Genomic DNA, 18,345 nt, shown 5'->3' with positions numbered 1-18,345 from the left:
AAAGATCAGGGGTGTGCGAATATTCAAAATTTGAAATATTTTTCGAATAGTGCTTGCTATTCGATTTCAATCACACCAAAATTGTATCATTCGAGCTTCCTGACGATATATAGTCAACGTCCTATTGACAATGGCCCCTTTATATTTTCAACAAACTTCATCCCATCACACCCTCGTATTGTGAAAAAGCTGCCTTTCAGGCTCTGCTACAGTTCTAAATGCTGGTTCCAACATGAAGATGATAGATGCGGCAGATGTGGGGCTCAATTACTGCTGTTGACATTTGGGCAGGATGTTCGAACACTGAAGATGCAAAAATTCAGATGTTCTTATATACCGATGCCTACAAGGCAGATTTGGAACTTTGGACTCGAAGGCAGCACACCTTTGACAGCCACATCAGTTGAGAATCAGTTGAAAAAGGAGGAGATGCTCAGAAAATAGCATCTTTGCCTCTCATGTAAGAAATGTTGTCGGAAACACTTTGGTTGCACCAAATCACAAGCATAAATATAATTTGGCCTCAACATTGCTTCATTCTTGATAAGACAACTATGAAACACTGCCCTGCCAGCACTTCATCAACATAGCCAGAAAAAGCACCAACATATTGCTATCTCATAGGAATATGCTAACATTTCCTCTAAAACATTTTTGTCCAGAATTTCGCTTCTGAGTCATCGAATATTGTTTGAGAAATACTCGAAAAATATTCGATTCGTACACATTTGAATATTCGAATCTGCATCGCACCAAAAGTCTGCTATTCGCACAGCTCTACTAAGTATACAGGCTTGTGTGACTATTCCACCATTGCAGTATTCAAATTTGCTTCGATTCACACTTAATTTCGAAGTACTCAAAATGCATGTATTGATGTACATTATACCGCATGTAATCACCCTGTAAAAGTGGTTTTACTGCAGTATAAAGGTGCTATACCGTGAATACACCTATCCAAGGCAAATCTGCACTGCCACGAAGCCCCACTTAAAGGTTAAATGAACATATTATCTTCACATCTATTCATCATTTTCAAGTTTAAAAGATTGTTATGTCAGCTTATACGCTCGAAGTTTAGTCAACTTTAAAATTCAACGTATTTTACACGTTATCACTAGCATTGTACCGAAAGTCAAATCATGCTTTTATTTAGAGTTGCTTCTACTTCCTTTGAACCAAAAAGAATGACATTTGCACATGTCTTTTTTCAACTTTAAATATATATATTTTAAACTTGTGCGAATAGTGAATTTCAGGTTCGAAGCGAATAGTGATTTTCGTCGAATAATTTCGAATCGAATTTGAATAGCCTATATAAAACATATTATAAAGAAAAAAATAGCATATTTGTCATGACCTAACAAACATTCACATTATTTTTAAAAAATTGAGACAAGGCCTGTGCAGATACAATTTTTTTTTGCATCGAAGAAAGTGACAACCTTGAATAGTAGCATGTTTCGACTTTCGCTAGAATGCAAGCATAAGCCTGTAAAATATGTTACTCTTTAAAATTTGCTATATTTAGAGCATGTAAGTAGGTATACCAAGCTTTTAAACTTAAAAGATGAATCGATGCGAGGGCAATATTCTCATTTAACTTTGAAGTAGGACTTCGCGGCAGTGCAAGTTTCTCTTGTATGTGTGTTTTCACGGCTTTGCACCAATTGACTGCAGTGAAACCATCTTTACAGGGTAACTAATGCGAATTAAGTGCAATTATTCGTTTGCTTCGAATAATTCAAAATTTTCTATATTTTAAAATCGATTCAAAGCGAATTCGAATATTCTCACAAGCACTTTATATATTGACGCGCGTATGTGCCAGTGGTGAGGACAACGAAGCAGCGCGAGTGTCTTTAGCCGAGGGCAAAAGACGAAGAAGTCCTTGCAGCCTGTTTCCAGGATCGTATTTGTTTGAGGCGCTTTGTGTGCTCGTCAATCTCGCGTCGTCACAATATGTATATATATATGTATATATATATATATATATATATATATATATATATATATATATATATATATATATATATATATATACATATATATATATGAGATCTAACAGACAGTAATGCCAAGGAATGTACAGGGGAAGTTATTAGAACCAATGGAATGTAAATAAGAAGAAAGAAAAGTGGATGAAAAAATAACCAGCCAAGGGCAGGAATCAGACCTACGACTTTCGAATAACGCGTTATATATATATATATATTATTGTGCAGGTTAGTTGGGTCATGACAAATATGCTCATTTTTCTTTATAACATGTGATACATATAGTATTAGAATTCAATTCAGAATTATTTGATTAAATTAGTATTTTCATTGAATTTGTTTCGAACATAAAATTTGCTGTTCACACAAGTCCATAAAACTAGTCAATAGCAGTAACACCCTTTGCCTCAAGGTGTTGCTGGCACATTATGCCATTCAATTCATTTAATTTCTGAGCAATAATTTTGTAACCAGGTGCTCTCAATACCTGCCTGACTGCACTGAAACAAATGTGTGCTGCACCAACTGTATTACTTTTTTTTAACCAACTTTATTATCAACCAGAAATTTCCTGTAGGAACCGCAAAAGAACGTTATTCAACACCAGCGTTTCCTTCAGTCAAGGGCAGCCCTGTGCTCCAGTCAATGGAGATAAGGAACAGGCTCATTTGCCGGTAAATAGAAGATGCTGGCAAGTAAGAAGCACCAGTCATCCTTGACAAGTTGAGCATGCACATGCCCTCAAGCCATTTTTCTCATTTTTTTTTAGCAACCCCTCACAATAATTGCCTTGCAACTTTTTCAAGATCACCTGCCCGTCATTTTCCTTTGATCTACTGTTCTTGACCACTCTTGCATCTCATATTTGTTAGGGGTATTGTGTTCACAGTATAGTCTACCTCTTATGTAAGACTCCCTTTATTATGGAATGCGATTAAAAAATTAAATCTCAATGCTGAAGATAATTACTGAGACTACTAGATATTAACATAAACTTGTTTCTCAATCTCAAGTGACAAGTGAAAGCTAATTAAATCTATTAAATCTAGAAATTATGATTAACTGGTCATAATCAAGGAGGCTAAGCTGTAAGTGTCTGTCACAAGAAAAAACCAATGAACAAACTCGTAGAAATCACACCTTTAAGGATGGTAAAAGAATTTTAAAAGTATCCAAGTAAGCTGGATAACAGTTAGTTTTTTGTTTAATTTGCATGCAAACAATTCTGATTATCATATAGTGCAATGTCTTATGAAAAATTTCCATCAGAGAGGTGAAGATTACTAAAAAACAAAAAGATATCTTTACACTGAGCCAGAGAGGAGGGGGGTTGAATTACACTGCACTACCGTTGTTTGATGCTAGTTTGCAATCACTCGCATTTGAATTAAATAAACTTTCACAATCTCCACACTTCTGTTTTTCAATGACAAAAAATATTGTAAAAGAGGTAAATTTCACCATTAAAATATACATTCTTACACTGTGATGACTATGCAATTTACCGCATGCAAACAAACTCTCCACTGCTGCCCAAGATGCGTTCAAAATCCCTTGCATTCAAGGAGGCTAAATTCTCAATTCACCACTTTACAAACTTGTACCATGATTGATGCCATTTTAATATGAACAGCTAGCAACAAAATAAAGTCTAAGCTCTCAACTTTACTCTCAGCAGCTCTTTGTGATAATCATTTTAAACATACTAAACAAGCACAAAATGTATGTACACAATCTGGAAAAAGCACAGATCACTGGAGCTCAAATAGACTTCAGGCCCATGTAAATACAACCATGTGCTGGACGAGCCGGTATCATCATCAGCCCTTTTCGTAAGTTTGCACTGCACAAGATCAGCTTGTCCTTTGGTTTTTGGGCACAGCAGGATGTGACTGTGCATTTGAAAAATCACTCTATCCACTAACATCTAAAGTTTACTGATAGTTTAGTCATGACAAAATGCCTACCAACTATACGAGGTTGTAAATCAGTTCATCCTCTACTGTAACTCTAAATTGGTGTTTGTTATTGCTTCACACTTACAATGTAAACTAGACAAATTTTGGTGAAGCAAGCATACCTAGGTAGCCAGAATTCTTCAATCATACCAGTTGCAAAACTCCATTTCGAAATGAATGCATGACTATGGAAAAACTTATAGGGGTTAGTGAACCAATTTAACACCTAGGACCAACAATAGAAAAAAAAAAGCATTTCTACAGTCTTTGCTGTCCCTGGGTGAGTTACTGTGGCAAGAATTAGAGGAAACACTTTCAAGAACAATGAGATTTCTGCAGCCACTAAGTCACAAGCAAAAAGTAAGCCTTAAAACACACTGCCTGTTTCACAAAGCCTGCGATCCCATGCAATGCCAAAAAAAAAAAATGTGTGGGGGGGGGGGGGGGGGCGGATTTCTCGTTTGTTTCTCTGCTGACAAGTGGCACCAGAATCAACAGACCTCTCATAATTTTGGCCAATGCGGTGTTCAAATTATGATAAGCTTAGCCAATGGCTGCAAACAATTTGTATGATTGAAGAACTCTGTGTACAGCAAGTATTGTATAAGCAAAGCTGGTGCTTTTAGAGACAACTTTGCCTTGTTTATTTGTTTATTTTGCACACCCTCAATTGCTGAGGCATTGTAGAGGAAGCAATACGTGAAAATTAGCCATGCTAGATTATAGTAGCTTAAACTTGAACCATTAGCAATACTTTCTCAGCACATGACTGATGATGTGGAAGCCTACAATCCAGTATTAGGCTATGTTTATGATAATGTTACACTAAAGAATGAGCCGAGAGACAACAAAACCAGCTATCTAATCATAGCGAACAAAAATGCTACTATTTTACTCCTATGATAGACCACACAGAGTTAGCAAAACCTGTAGATGTTCACGGTATTCTGAAGCACCATGGGCATAGCCATAAGAGTCTCATAGAACTGCAGTTCAATGCAACTTTGCTAGGCTTATAGCAGAATGCCTGGAAAGCAGGAGTGCATTTGCTTTTTTGCAGCAAAAACTGTTATGAGATTACAATTTGGGTCACGCACCACTGTAGTAGTCTGCTGCCGCCGCCATTGTCCACAACCACATCGCACGAAATTAGAATAAAAACCTAGCACCAATGATACAGTGGGGCTTGAGCCCGGATCCACTGGGTGCCAGCCCAGTATTCTACCACTGAGCAATGCTGGTACTTGGGACTTGATGGCAAACTAGCCTTAGGCAGGCTTGATGTCGTGAAAGCAATCGCATTAATATGACTTTTAAAGTGTTTTAGAACAGCGAAAGAACAACCAGTCGTCGCAGAATGCGAATAGCGTAACGAGTGGGTTGTCCAATGCTCCAAACCATTACAAAAGCTTGTTCTTGTTCACCAAATAACTGTTGCGCATACCCACTTCAGCCACAATTCCTCATCGTCATCAGCCACTGCATGAACAATTGGCACGGAATTCCTTGCAAGTGCTTGACGGATACCAAGCTTCTCAGAAGAATGATGAAAAATAGCATAGCTAATGCGGGAGTACTACCAAAAAATTTTATTAATAATGTTGTAGTGGGTATCAAGCAAGTGTACTTGCAGCAGTTACCCCATGAGTGTTAAGAAAAGGCTCTGACAGGCCACTCGTCTAGCTTTTGCTGTGACTGTACTGTGCCTTACATGCAGGCCTGGCGTTTTTTCAGTGTGCATAGAGGAACAATACCAGTCTACGTGAAACAGTACTCTAAAGCTTGACAAATTCCACTCACCGAAAAATTTCTTGAGCTGTCTCTTTTACAAGTTCAAACAAAAATTCACAGTAGGCTCGGTAGCTGTCTCCATCAACACCCGATACACCAGCCTTTTCACCAACACACTCGGGGCTGAACGTCAAGTTGGCAAGACCTTTTCCCTGCACGGCTGTTGCATAAACAATGGTGGCTGCTTTCTGTATCAAAGTGGACACTTCAGACTCCATATTAGGCACTTTCCATACAGCTTCAGAAAACAGCCTTGACATGAAGCCACTCTTTGGGGGACTGTAAGGAGGTGGTGGCTTGTTTGGAATACGTCGTTGGTAGGCCAAAGCATTGTCACCGGAGCCTAAGCCAAAGTCATCATCAAACCAATCCTGCTCTGAAGTTGTTGACAAAAAGCAGTCTTCAGCTTGCACTGCTTTCGAACAGAGCTCCTGAAAGAAGGAAAATGGAGAGAGAAAGTAATAAGAAACAGAAAGTTAATTTAGGAAAAACTGCGACAGTCCTGCCCACGAAGTAGACAGGACTGTTGCAGTTTTTTTTTTTTTTTTTTGTAAGGGAACATATAGCAGGGCCTCATGTAGGAGAAATGGACTCAAGAAGCGTATGATGGGGGGGCTAGTTGGTAAGACATTTAGGATAATCATAACTGCGCTGAAAACGAGACAAGAGAACGAAGTGGACAGGACTACGATCGTCCTGTCCACTTCGTTCTGGTGTCTCGTTCTTAGCGCAGTTATAATTTTCCTAAACGTCTTACCAACTAGCCCCTCATCATACGCTTCTCTAGAAAGTTAATGTAATGAAGCTTTAACAAAACTTGCAAAAATGATTTTTGCCAAAACCACAATACGGTTATGAAGCATACCATAGTGAACGGACTTCGGATTAATTTCAATCACCCGGAGTTCTTTACCGTGCACGTAAACCTACTGGTGTTCTTTACAATTTAGCCCCATAAAAATGTTGCTGCAGTTTCACGATGGTCAGTGTAAAAAAAAAATGACACAAAAAAACAAGGAAGAGCACAACACAAGTGCTTGTGTTGTGCACTTCTTTGTTTTTTCATGTTTTTTTTTTGCACTGACCATCATGAGTATGTTCTAACTAGCCCACTTTGCTACATTACTTCAGTGGCTGCAGTAGCCAGCGCGATGAAGCTGCTTAAAAAGTAAGCACTGAAGCTAATTGAAAACTTTGAAGGCACTTGAGCTTCGCCTTCAAAAGTAGAATGTGATAGCGTAATCGGGCCCCATGTGCATCACATTCTCAATGGCTAGCCAGGCTTTAGTTCTTGATGCATGCCTAACTGTGTCATAAGAAAATGAACAACTGTGCCCATAACATAGGCCATTTCAAACTGTCCTAGAATTCCTACTGCAAGTACAGTTAAGTATCCACTACAACATCATTCTTCATTTTGTGAATCAGCAAAGGCCACACTTTGCATCTGTAAGGCAATGTGCGAAGATACGCAGCTGCTCACTTTGTTGATGATTTTGATGCTGATGATGATAAAATATGTCTGAGCCCTTTGTAATGGGTGAGCCTTCAAAACACTCACTAATTGTGCTATTAACATGTTTTGATACTTGGAGCTACTCTGATATATTACAAGCATTAAGGAGATTTCCTTCACTACACGGCATTATTTATAGTGCTTTTTTTAAAGCACCTTGAAAAAGCAATGGTGTACATTTTATTTGCATCTTTTTTATTTTTCAGTCATGGACGAGATGATTAGTTTTCGCTCACAACCAAAGACGTTGACACTCATGCCAACACTCGAATTTGTGTGTAACAAGCTCTTTAAAAGAAACATTCATAAGCTTCAACAAGTGCTAATGGAGCAGCAACTAATAGGGCTGGAAGGGGACTGAAATATGTGCTACTTTAATATGTTTTCTGTTCTCACCTCTCAGGGTCACTTTCCCAGAAGAGCTGATTAAGTTAATGTAGAGGTAGTTTAATATCATGTAAACTTCCAAGTGATATGAAATGAAGATTATGATGATATGATAGTGTTTACTGGTATAAAGACCAAATGTAGCCAAAGAGTACAATGACTATGACTAATGAATTATTGATGACCAATGAATTATGATATAGAATGTATAGGGGCCCTCAATTGCTATATAAATGTGTAAAATATATATAAAATAAATAATATGGCAGGGTGTGAACATTCTTAAAAAATGCAAACACTATTTGACAGCCAATACCAATTAATACAGATGGCGGCAGTAAATATACTACCAGTATGGCATGGGTAGGAGCCTTTTTTTTTTTTAGCTCCTAGTTCATGGCATTCTAACAAGATGGGCAGAATGGCAAGTGACTCGCCACGTCTTTCACAGACAGGTGGTTCACCACCAGTCAGCAGGTATGTGTCGCAAATATGTCCTATCCTAAGTTATAATAATAAAAATATCTTGGGCTTAACGTCCCAAAATTATGATATAATTGTGAGAGACGCCATAATGGAGGGCTTCGGAAATTTCGACCACCTGGGGTTCTTTAGCGTGCACCTAAATCCTATGCTAAGTCACCATGATGTTATTGTGACCTCAGTTCACCAAGATTTCCTTACGTGTAGCGAATTTCCTAGCTGTTTAACAACATGAAGCATATCCCACAAGCCGTGCCAGCATCTCTCGAGCTTTTTTCCGCATGAAAGGCTCGAAATCTAAGGGAGAGCTAGACTTATTGGATTTTGTTACTATTGTAGTATTTTTGTCTGCAGCCCAGGCACCAAGCATACTGCGATATGCTGGTTTGACATGCATGCTGCACATAATACTGAATAAACATAATTTAATGCTAGATTACTGCTTCCAGCGAATGCAGTAATCCCGATACATTTGTACAATTGTACAAATGTGCAATTCCTGATACATTTGTTTTCCCAATACATTTAGTACAATTTTATGGAACATACTGAGACACGTATATAAGCAACTGCCTTACACATCAGCACATAAATGTGTACAAATGACAAACATCAGAGGGTCCAAAAGCTGGTGAAATTAGCAATGTAGACAACACACAAATCAACTAACCTTTGGACTCATCTCAGCAGATGCATCCTCACTCACTGTGAAAATTGGGGAAGTTAAAGCGTCCTTCCAGGAAAACTCCTCATCATCAAGATCCGTTGAGAGTACCATCAGGTCTTGTGGCCTCTGTAACTCGCGACTGTTCCTCGTTTCTTCAATGCTTGCAAGGATCGCACTCACCTTCTGGCTTACGTTCGACTTATGACTGTCACTCTCAACAGACATGGCAGTGAGCAGTCCCTTCTCCTTTGCAATGACTACTACTGAGTCTATTGCCTCAGAAACAAGCTTCTCAGCAAGTACATCAATCACTTCCATGACCCAAGGTTTACCAGCCTCTAAGGAGGAGCTGTGAAGTTGATCAGCTATTTCTGTCATCTTATCTCCTACAGCACCAGCCAATGTTTCTCTGTCAGTGAGCTGGACATGGAGCTCATCAGAGTTCCTCTCTGCGGCAGACAGCACTTCTTGATTTGATGGTGCAGTAAAATAGCCAAATCTAGCTGATGAATCCAATGAAAGCTGACATTCACCCTGCACTTTTCTAGTAACTTCATCAGACGAAGCTGCTTTCACTGTCCTAGATTCTTCAGCAAATGGTATTGAAGAGTCCTGTCTGCCTACCAGGGATTTCATGGTATCCTCTAGAAGATAATAAAGGATGCCATTAACTGCCTTATCAACTTTTCCTTCTTCAATTGCTTCTTCACGAGACAAGCTTGAATCTATAACTGTACTGCGTACAATCTCTTCTGTGTACTCTGCTACTTCCTCGGTGACTGTTGATTCATCCTCTAAGCTAGACAGACTCGCTGGCGCATCAGCAGCCTTGCTGCTGGAAGGACTTGAAGCTTCTTTAGGCACAGCTACTTCAGTGGAGTTTTCGATGTTGCCTAACAGTTCTTTATTACTTTCTTTCTCAAATACTGGTGCCACTTCACAAGACTGTTCATTTTTGGCTTCGTGGCTCATAAAATTTTCATTCTCGCCAAGAGAAGAGAGTATTCCCTCAGAAGTGTCATTCTGGGACTCTGAGTTGTCTGTGATTGGTATATTAGCCTCCTTCACAGGCTGGCCATTAGAATTTTCCTGATCTTTCATGCTGCCTTCAGATAAGAGACTTTCAGATGCTGTTGCACAGATTTTTTCACTGATGGCATCGTCACTCAACAGCGTCTCGTCTTTGACAGCGTCACTTTGAGTCATAAATGTTGGATCAACACTGTTCTTCACAGAAACACCTTCTGCATTATTACTAGCTCCAGAAGTCTTGTCAAGAGTCGAAGTATTATCCTGGGTATTTGTTTCACCAGTGAGTTTTGCACTAATGAGCAAGGAGTCTTCAGCAACAGGTTCAATCTTGGAAACGAAAGACCTTTGTTCAACTGCCTTGGAGCTAGCACACGAAAATATTGCCTCTGGTTGTTCAGTGTCCCCTTTAGAAGCAGATGCAGAAACCTCCTTACTGCTAAACTCTTCCAAAATTTCAGAAGTAGATGACATAGATGTCCTTGGGGGTGATTTATCAGTAACAGGTGGAGTAGCTAATCTGGGGGTCAATTCCTCGGTACCAGATGAGACAAATGAGGAGGCTTCATTGGACTGCTCTTCCTCAGTAGCAATTTCAGATTCTGAAATAAAGGTGTGACATATTAATTGACACAAGTGCTTCAAAAAACAGGAACCCTGCTAGAAGCAATGGAAGACAGTACACTTACCAGATTTTTTCAAGGATCCAGACAACACTTCCACTGGTGACTCAGTGCATAGTTTGGATTCCTTGTTTTCTGGTACCTGTAAAGTACACAAGTACAGGAAAATTAATGAAACAAAGAACCCTTTATTCCCAATAAACTGCAGGAAACTGCAGGAGACATGTTAAAAAAATACATGACTTCCACTGGTTGATTGATTACAAAATTATTGCTGCTTGTCAAAAGACAAAAAACTACTTGCCAAGGCTGGCTGTGCCCCACTCTCGGGAGAACTCATCTGCACAAGCCGGTGCTTCCGCTGTTCGGCAGCGCGAGGCTTCTTGATTTGTGGCTTTACAAATGATGCTTTTTCCTGCTGAGCCATGTCCAGCTCCTTCTGTAGCTCCTCCCTTGCTTGTTGAATCAGTTTATCATACAGCTGGAATAAGCCACAACAAAATAAGTGTGAGATATTGTGAAATAAAATAAATGGTGATGTAGAACATACACACAAAAAAAGAAGAGTTGGGACAACAAAAACATAAAAAATACACTCAGCAAGTAAGTTATATTCTTATTTAAAACAGTGTACACTAGATTTCTCAAGGGCAATATGAAGTACAGTCAGCAAACTTAACACAAACGCTCTGCATAGTGTCCTTAAAACAGTTTGATTGCCACTAGCGCCACACAGCTTGAGTTTTGTTGCAGAGATATTACCCATGCATGCTGACATACTATCCAAGCATACAGTGGTATTATCTTGGCAAGAGCTCCCAGCGCTTCACAGCTGGCATAAAGTAGTCCAAGTCACGCATCAGAATGCTCGTGCTAAGCTAACTGATGACTTTACATGACAAGACGGGCGCTGTGTCCTCGATGTTATAGCGGAACATTTGTCCTTGCAAGATGTAGTGCTACAATATTTCAAGTAAGAACTTAACACCAACTAGCCCCATAACATGTTTTGTTAAGCGAGTTATAAGTAGAAGGAAAGTGGAATAATGAAACATGTGCCAATACAGTGGGCAGTCTCTCTGCCAAAGAGAGACTGCCCACTGTATTGGCACATGTTTTATTATTGTGCTTTCCTTTCACTTGTAACTGCTTAGACTGCCCACTCTCAGCTCTTTGGCAGAAAGACCATGGGCAGTCTCTTCCAAAGAAAAAAATACTTCTCATACAATGAGCTGAAATATGTTCATATTAGAAGATTTTGTGAAAGCAGATACTTAAAAAAGTGCATAAGTATGAACACAAAGATGATATCAATCATTAATAATAACATTGCATTATTTATGAGTTATAGTTCATTAATGTTAGGAGACATATTCTCAAAATATCTATCAAAAATGCCACTTTTATGTTATGTTTCTAGTAGAGATTTGTAAAAACTCAAAATTTCAAATATTTTTCTAATAGCATTTGTTATTAGATTCGATTTGCATCAAAATTTTACTATTTCAACTATTACAGCTTCCTGAAAACAAATACAGTCAACGTCTGATTGACAATAGCCCATTCAAATTTTCCATACACTTCATCCCATCACACACTCATATTGAGCCAAAGCTACCTTTCAGGCTCTGCGACGGTTACAAATGTATTCTCAAGATAATGCTGGTTTGAACATAGAGACGATAGATATGGCAGAGGTGGAGGCTCGATGCTGTTTTGAACCTGATATTTATGAAGGAAGTTAGAAAAATTGGATGCTGGAGATTTTTAGCGTACAAAATTTTAGATGTTCTTATATACTGACATCTACGAGGCAGATTTGGAACTCTGGGCTCAAAGGGAGCAGACCCTTGTCCGCCACATCAGTTGGGCTTCCACAGAAGTTGATAAATGACGAGGAGAGCCTGAGTAAATAACATCTTTGTCTCTCACGCACAGAGTGTTGTTAGCAACACCTTGGTTGCACCAAATCATGTACATAAATACAATTCGGCCTCATCATTGCCTCATTCCTGATAAGACAACATTCGCACACGGCCAGCGCTTCATCAACCTAGTCAAAAGAACACTTTCAGCTTGCTATCTCCAAACAATATGCTCAAAATTCCTTTCCACCAGCTTTTTCTGAAATTTTGATTCAAAGTAATTGAAAAGTATTCCAGAAATATTCGAGAAATAATCTAAATATATTATATTCACACTCACACTTGAATATTTGAAGTTGCCTCGCACCCAAAATTTTGCCATTCGTGCAGCTTTAGTTTCTAGCTGCCATTTTCTTCATAAATAAATAAAACGAACACAGTACACCAGATATTTGGTGAATTTTTTACAAAAAAAATTTGAACTAATGGCTACATGACCATGTAAACACAAGCTTTAAAGCTAGTTTTTTTTTATTTTTTTGTAATTCTAATTATGCAAGTTTACATTCAGGCATGTATAATGAATATTTCATTTACTAAGCCAATTTGAGCATGAAAAATGCATGTTTAACTTTTTCATGCAAATAACTTTTCCCTCATATGAACATGATGGACTTAACTACAGTTTTACTAAAACCTTCTCTCTTAAACATTCGATACACTATTTACATTGGCATTATTACTAACAACTTTCTTATAATGTCCCTTAAACTGTTTTTAATAAGGCAGATGCTTTTACGTGATGACCCAAGCAGAGCTCTAGCGAGAATGGGCGAGAGAATTTGTGGATCGAAAAGCACCTCTAGCGCTTATGAGGAATCGCTTTATTCAACCGGGCTCAAGCTAAGTCACATTGATGATGATATGTACAGATGGCAAAAATGTACAAGTGATGATGATAAGCAAAGAGAATGAAGAGTCATTTACCTGTGGCGTTCACACTTAAAATGTCCTTAGTTTAGTGGGTGAGAAATATGGGCCAACTAGAAAATTTTCACCCATTATATTTCGAAAGACAGATGCAAAACTAAAGCATCTTTTAAGGTGACAGGAATAAAACCCTTAAAATGCGAAGCCTCACAACCCACCTTTATGTGTTTCTTGAGGGATTCCTCCCGTTCACGGAGCACTTCAGTGCGGCGGCGTCTTTGCTCCTGCTTTAGCTGCTCTGCCTCTAACTGCCGCTTTTTGAGTTCCTGACTTAGTGCTATGATTCGGCACTCAATGTCACTCTGGTCTGAGGCTGTTTCTGAAAAATCACAACACATAGCAACACTTACTTTGGATGTAAAGGTGACCACGTTCATTTGCTTTTCCTTCTTTTGGGAAAAAAACAAACAGTGGCTTGTAGACTCAGGAGATGACTGAAGTAGAACCTCAATTCAATAATGGTAATAGAGAAGAAGAAAATGAAAAACTCCAAGTCGATGAAACCAGAAGGGCTAGCGGTATGTATAAAATATATAGATGGGGCCAAATTGAATGAATATTTCAAACTGAAGAAATAAAAAAAAACAGATGTGATATAAAAAAAAACTACTCACCCGAAAGGGACACATTGAAAGAATCTTCGGAGCCACTAGAATCTCGACGAACTTTTCTTCGGACTACTAATGGCTTCTTGATCACCATCGGGCTCCTGCGGCCCCCACTGCTGCTACTATGCCTAATGACATTCTCAGTCTGTGTGGAGACCTCTGCCTCAGAGGAAGCTGATGCCACAACCTTGCTGTTAATAGTTGATTCATGCTGGTCACCACTGTTAAGAAATGCCCCAAAGCAAAAATGAGAGAACAGAAAATGACCGCATTCCCTTGACATGCAAGAGTTGGTGAGAAATTAGTGAGTAAACGGGCTCTCACAGCACAACCTCATGAATGCATACCCAATATGACAAAAGCAAATTTCATGCTACGAAAAGTACTCACAACTGTTTTACCCGAGGTTTGCTTGTCCTAACTATAACATAACTTATGGAACTTTTATTTTTAAACCATTTGCATGGGCATTTTTGTAACTTGGAGCAACATTCAAATAGACATCAATGCTAGCTTTCGTACGACCATATGAGTGTTGGAATACTGATGAGATCTTTCACTAACATGGAATAATACTGTACATAGCATATTAAAGTTCTAAGGCTGCATGGATGCAGCCGTGTACAGTGTCCATGAATTAGCAACAACAATATTAATCCATAGGGTTTTACATACTAAAGCTATATGACATGATTATAAGGGACCCCATAAAGGCAAACACTGAAAATTTTAATCATCTAGTGTTCTTTAACGCGCACTGACATCCCACAGCACATAGGCCTTTACCATTTTGCTACCATCGAAATGCAATCGCTGTGGCTGGGATCAAACCCGGGACCCTTAGGTCAGCAGCCAAGCACCATAATCACTGTTCCACTGTGGCAGACAGTGTTATCATGAACTCAAATGCGACATCACAATTTTTAGTATCACGACTGTTATGCCAAACTTCGGATAACAAAGTCTGGTCTCTGAGGATAATAAAGTCTAGTAATCTGGTGTCTAAACACGTCTATGTGTTCAAGTCAAAATTACACCAACATGACCCAAACTAAAGACTGTCAAAATGAAAGTACGGCCATTACTTAGCCCTAAGCTTCCATTTCAATCCTTGACTACTGTACACACTGCAGCCTTCAAAAGTAAAAATATAGGTAATGGACAAGCATCGCAATAAAAATCGGTGATCTCCTTAGTTTCCCTTGTTCCTACTGTTCATTTTCAATACATAATTTTGGCAAACTGGCAAAATCATGGGCAAGCAGCCTGTATTTTATTATAAAGAAAGAGCGGAAGAATAAAACCTGCATCAGGGCGCATCATGTAGAACTAATATGTCTGTACCATACCATACCACATAATTGTGTTAACTGAAGCTAAATTCACAGTCTAAATATGCATGTCATATGATTCAAAGTGACAAGGCGCATGACTGAGGGTAAAATAATATATACGAAACAACAGATTTTCCCCAAAAAATACATTTCTTGAAAACTACTGAAGAGAGTTGGCAGTTTTGCTGAACAAAAGCAAAAGTACAACAAATGAAATTGTTCTAAATAATGTTTTTTTTAGATAAACGTGCTAGAATGAATAGATTCGTGTTAATTACTAACCAAACCAAACCATTGACATAGATGATATAGCAATCATATAACAGCTTTACCGCTGTATAGACATTTCAATCCAATGCATACAACAGTAACGAAAAGAACTGATAGAGCAGATAATATTGCCAGATGGTTTGCTTGGGTGAGATCGAAAAGTGAAAGAGGACAAAGACGATCTCTCTGAGCCGCTGCTTGGCTAGTCGACTCAACGAGCCCATTGTATCAAGTTTGTCGTGAATAACGTGACAAGACTGGTGGAGGTGCTGGGTACAACGTCTCGCGATCCACCCGATGACCAAGACCCCGCCCAGCAGCCGGAACACAAGCCCTGCACCCGTGGACACTCCTGTTGATAGAGTAAGCCGCCGCCAACGAGGCCTACCGCCCGACACACCAACCACTGACGCAGCGACTATGACTTCGACACAAGATCCCGTGCAAGCTCCGACACCTTCCATGCCGATCTACTGCACCGTCCAGAACCCGCTCATGCCTAGCCCCTTTCACGGAGAGCAGCATGAAGATATTGACGACTGGCTGAGTGAGTTCAAACGTGTCGCAGCGATCAATTACTGAGACGATGCCGCGAAGCTCCGGAACGTGTACACTTGCCTAAAAGACGGTGTTAAGACGTGGTTTTTGAACAGGGATGATGTTCCGACATCTTGGCGCGTGTTCCAGCGTCGCCTCCCGGAGACCTACAGGAGTCCCGACCGGCGCGAACGGGCGGAGCGTGCACTACAATCACGCATCCAGATGCCCAACGAGACCGTCTCGATGTACGTCGAGGACATGACACAAGCGAGCGGATCCTGCTATGGCAGAAAAAAAAAAGTTGCGCCACCTCATGCGTTTGTGAAGGAACAACTTTTTGCTGGTTTGGTGCGTAGTCCCCCCAAAAGTGTTGCTGAGTTCCTTACTGAAGCGGCAACAATGGAGCGAGTACTGCACCAACGGCCTGCCCTGTTTGACCGTCAAGTGAATGCTGCCTCAACTCCCAAAATTTTCGCCACCCCTGGGAGCAAGAGCCCCGAATGGATTCGTGAGATCATCTGATCTGTCGTCCGGGAATAAATGGAAAAGATGTACGGGACAAGGAAATCGATGTTGGTTCTATCACCAGTGTCATCCGTGACGAGGTCCAGCAGGTGCTGCACGCCCATCGTTTTCCGCCCATGTCGGTTAATCCGGAAACGGCTCCTGTGTCTACTGACAGTCACCGTCGTACGTACGCGGAAGCCTTGTGATCTACCACGCCTCTTTCTGGTCAAGGAGTCCCGACCCAGACAGTGCCGCACGTCCCGATCCAGACAGTGATGCACGTACCGATCCAGACAATGCTATACGTCCCGCTCCAGACAATGATGCCGTCAGTCGCGATTCAGTCAGCGCACGCTGATTTGGACATCGATAGTCGCCGTGCACCGACACGCAAGTCTGATCTCTGGCGTATGCCAGACAGACGACCCCTCTGCTATCATTGCGGTGAGGCTGGTCACATTTACCGCGAATGCCCATACCGGCAACTTGGACTGCGCGGATTTTCCATCAATTCCCCTCGTCCCCGAATCGGTCAAAGGCCAAGGGATATCGAAGAGTATCTCGCGCAACAGCGTGCACCCTTTACATGACGGCAATCGCGGTCACTATCTCCGAGGAGACCCGCAGCCACTGGGCCACGTTTCGGGGTGACGGCACGGGAACGCTCCCCAAGCCCTCGTCAAGAAAACTGAAGGCAGCGGCCTTCGGGGGCAAGGTCACTGGGACTCAAAGTGCGGAAGACCTTCCATCGATGCTTGCACGCAATTCCGAAGGCATTTCGTCAGAGAATAATCGCAGTACCGAAGAAACGCTGACATCCACATCTGAACCTAGTAACCGCGTGTCACTCGACATACCTGTGCTGATTGACGGTCTTCAGGTCAGTGCATTGGTAGACACTGGTGCAGACTATTCGATTATCAGCGGGAGGCTAGCGAAAGATCTCAGGAAAGTGATCACGCCGTGGAATGGAACGCGAATTCGAACAGCTGGAGGACACGTTGTAACACCGCTGGGTCGCTGTACCGCAAGAGTGAAAATTCGTGCATCAACGTTTGTGCTCAGCTGCCTCGTTCTTCGCGACTGTTCGCGTCAGCTGATTATCGGCATGGACTTCCTTCGGGAATACGGTGCCATCATAAATCTCCGTGAGCGCATCGTGACCTTCTCGACTCAAGGCGCAACAGATCGAGACGCTGATAACTGCCGTAGACCTGCACTGTGTGTTGCTGACAACAGTGTGACGCTGCCACCTCGAGCAACTGTTCCCATCGAAGTCACTTGTGAAGACTTCCAAGACGCCGACGTGGTGGCTGAAAGCAACCTATCACTTCTGCTGCTCCAAGGTGTGTGCGCCGCCCGAAGTGTTGTGCGCGTCCGTGATGGGCATTCAACGATACTAGTTACGAACTTCAATTACGAGCACCGGCATCTTTTCCGCGGAACCACCTTAGCTTATGGAGACCCTGTTGCCAATGTCACGGAATGCTTCGCGTCCGAGGAAACGCATGAGGATGAGGAATTTCTAGACCGCATCGACATTAATTCGACGCTGTCAGACGAGAGAAAGGCTGCACTTCATGACCTTTTAAGGGAGTTTTGATCTTGCTTCGCCTCTTCTTCTAAAGTCCGTCAAACACACCTCACGAAGCATCGAATTATTACCGACGATGACGTCCGCCCCATCCGGCAGCAGCCTTATCGCATTTCTGCCAAAGAATGCGAGGCTATTCGGACACAAGTAAAAGAGATGCTCGATGATGGGATTATTCAACCATCC

At 41.0% G+C, this 18,345-nt stretch overlaps 1 protein-coding gene across 6 annotated transcripts in view; it reads right to left on the bottom strand.

Annotated features, from left to right (window-relative positions):
* Window positions 1-18,345, bottom strand: part of LOC119187804 (uncharacterized) — a 214,571-nt gene that overhangs the window by 7,518 nt on the left and 188,708 nt on the right. For all 6 annotated transcript variants that reach the window (XM_037435890.2, XM_075878856.1, XM_075878855.1 and 3 more), the window contains 6 exons: window positions 13,921-14,135; window positions 13,465-13,625; window positions 10,756-10,932; window positions 10,518-10,593; window positions 8,803-10,430; window positions 5,756-6,177 (listed from right to left, as the gene is read on the bottom strand). In XM_037435890.2, coding sequence (XP_037291787.2) covers window positions 5,756-6,177; window positions 8,803-10,430; window positions 10,518-10,593; window positions 10,756-10,932; window positions 13,465-13,625; window positions 13,921-14,135 — 2,679 coding nt within the window. The remainder of the gene's footprint in view (window positions 1-5,755; window positions 6,178-8,802; window positions 10,431-10,517; window positions 10,594-10,755; window positions 10,933-13,464; window positions 13,626-13,920; window positions 14,136-18,345) is intronic.

Source organism: Rhipicephalus microplus, chromosome X (genome assembly GCF_043290135.1).
Source record: "Rhipicephalus microplus isolate Deutch F79 chromosome X, USDA_Rmic, whole genome shotgun sequence".
In the NCBI taxonomy this organism is placed as follows: domain Eukaryota; kingdom Metazoa; phylum Arthropoda; class Arachnida; order Ixodida; family Ixodidae; genus Rhipicephalus; species Rhipicephalus microplus.
Note: the sequence above shows the minus strand (reverse complement) of the source record. Positions and strands in the feature narration are given on the sequence as shown.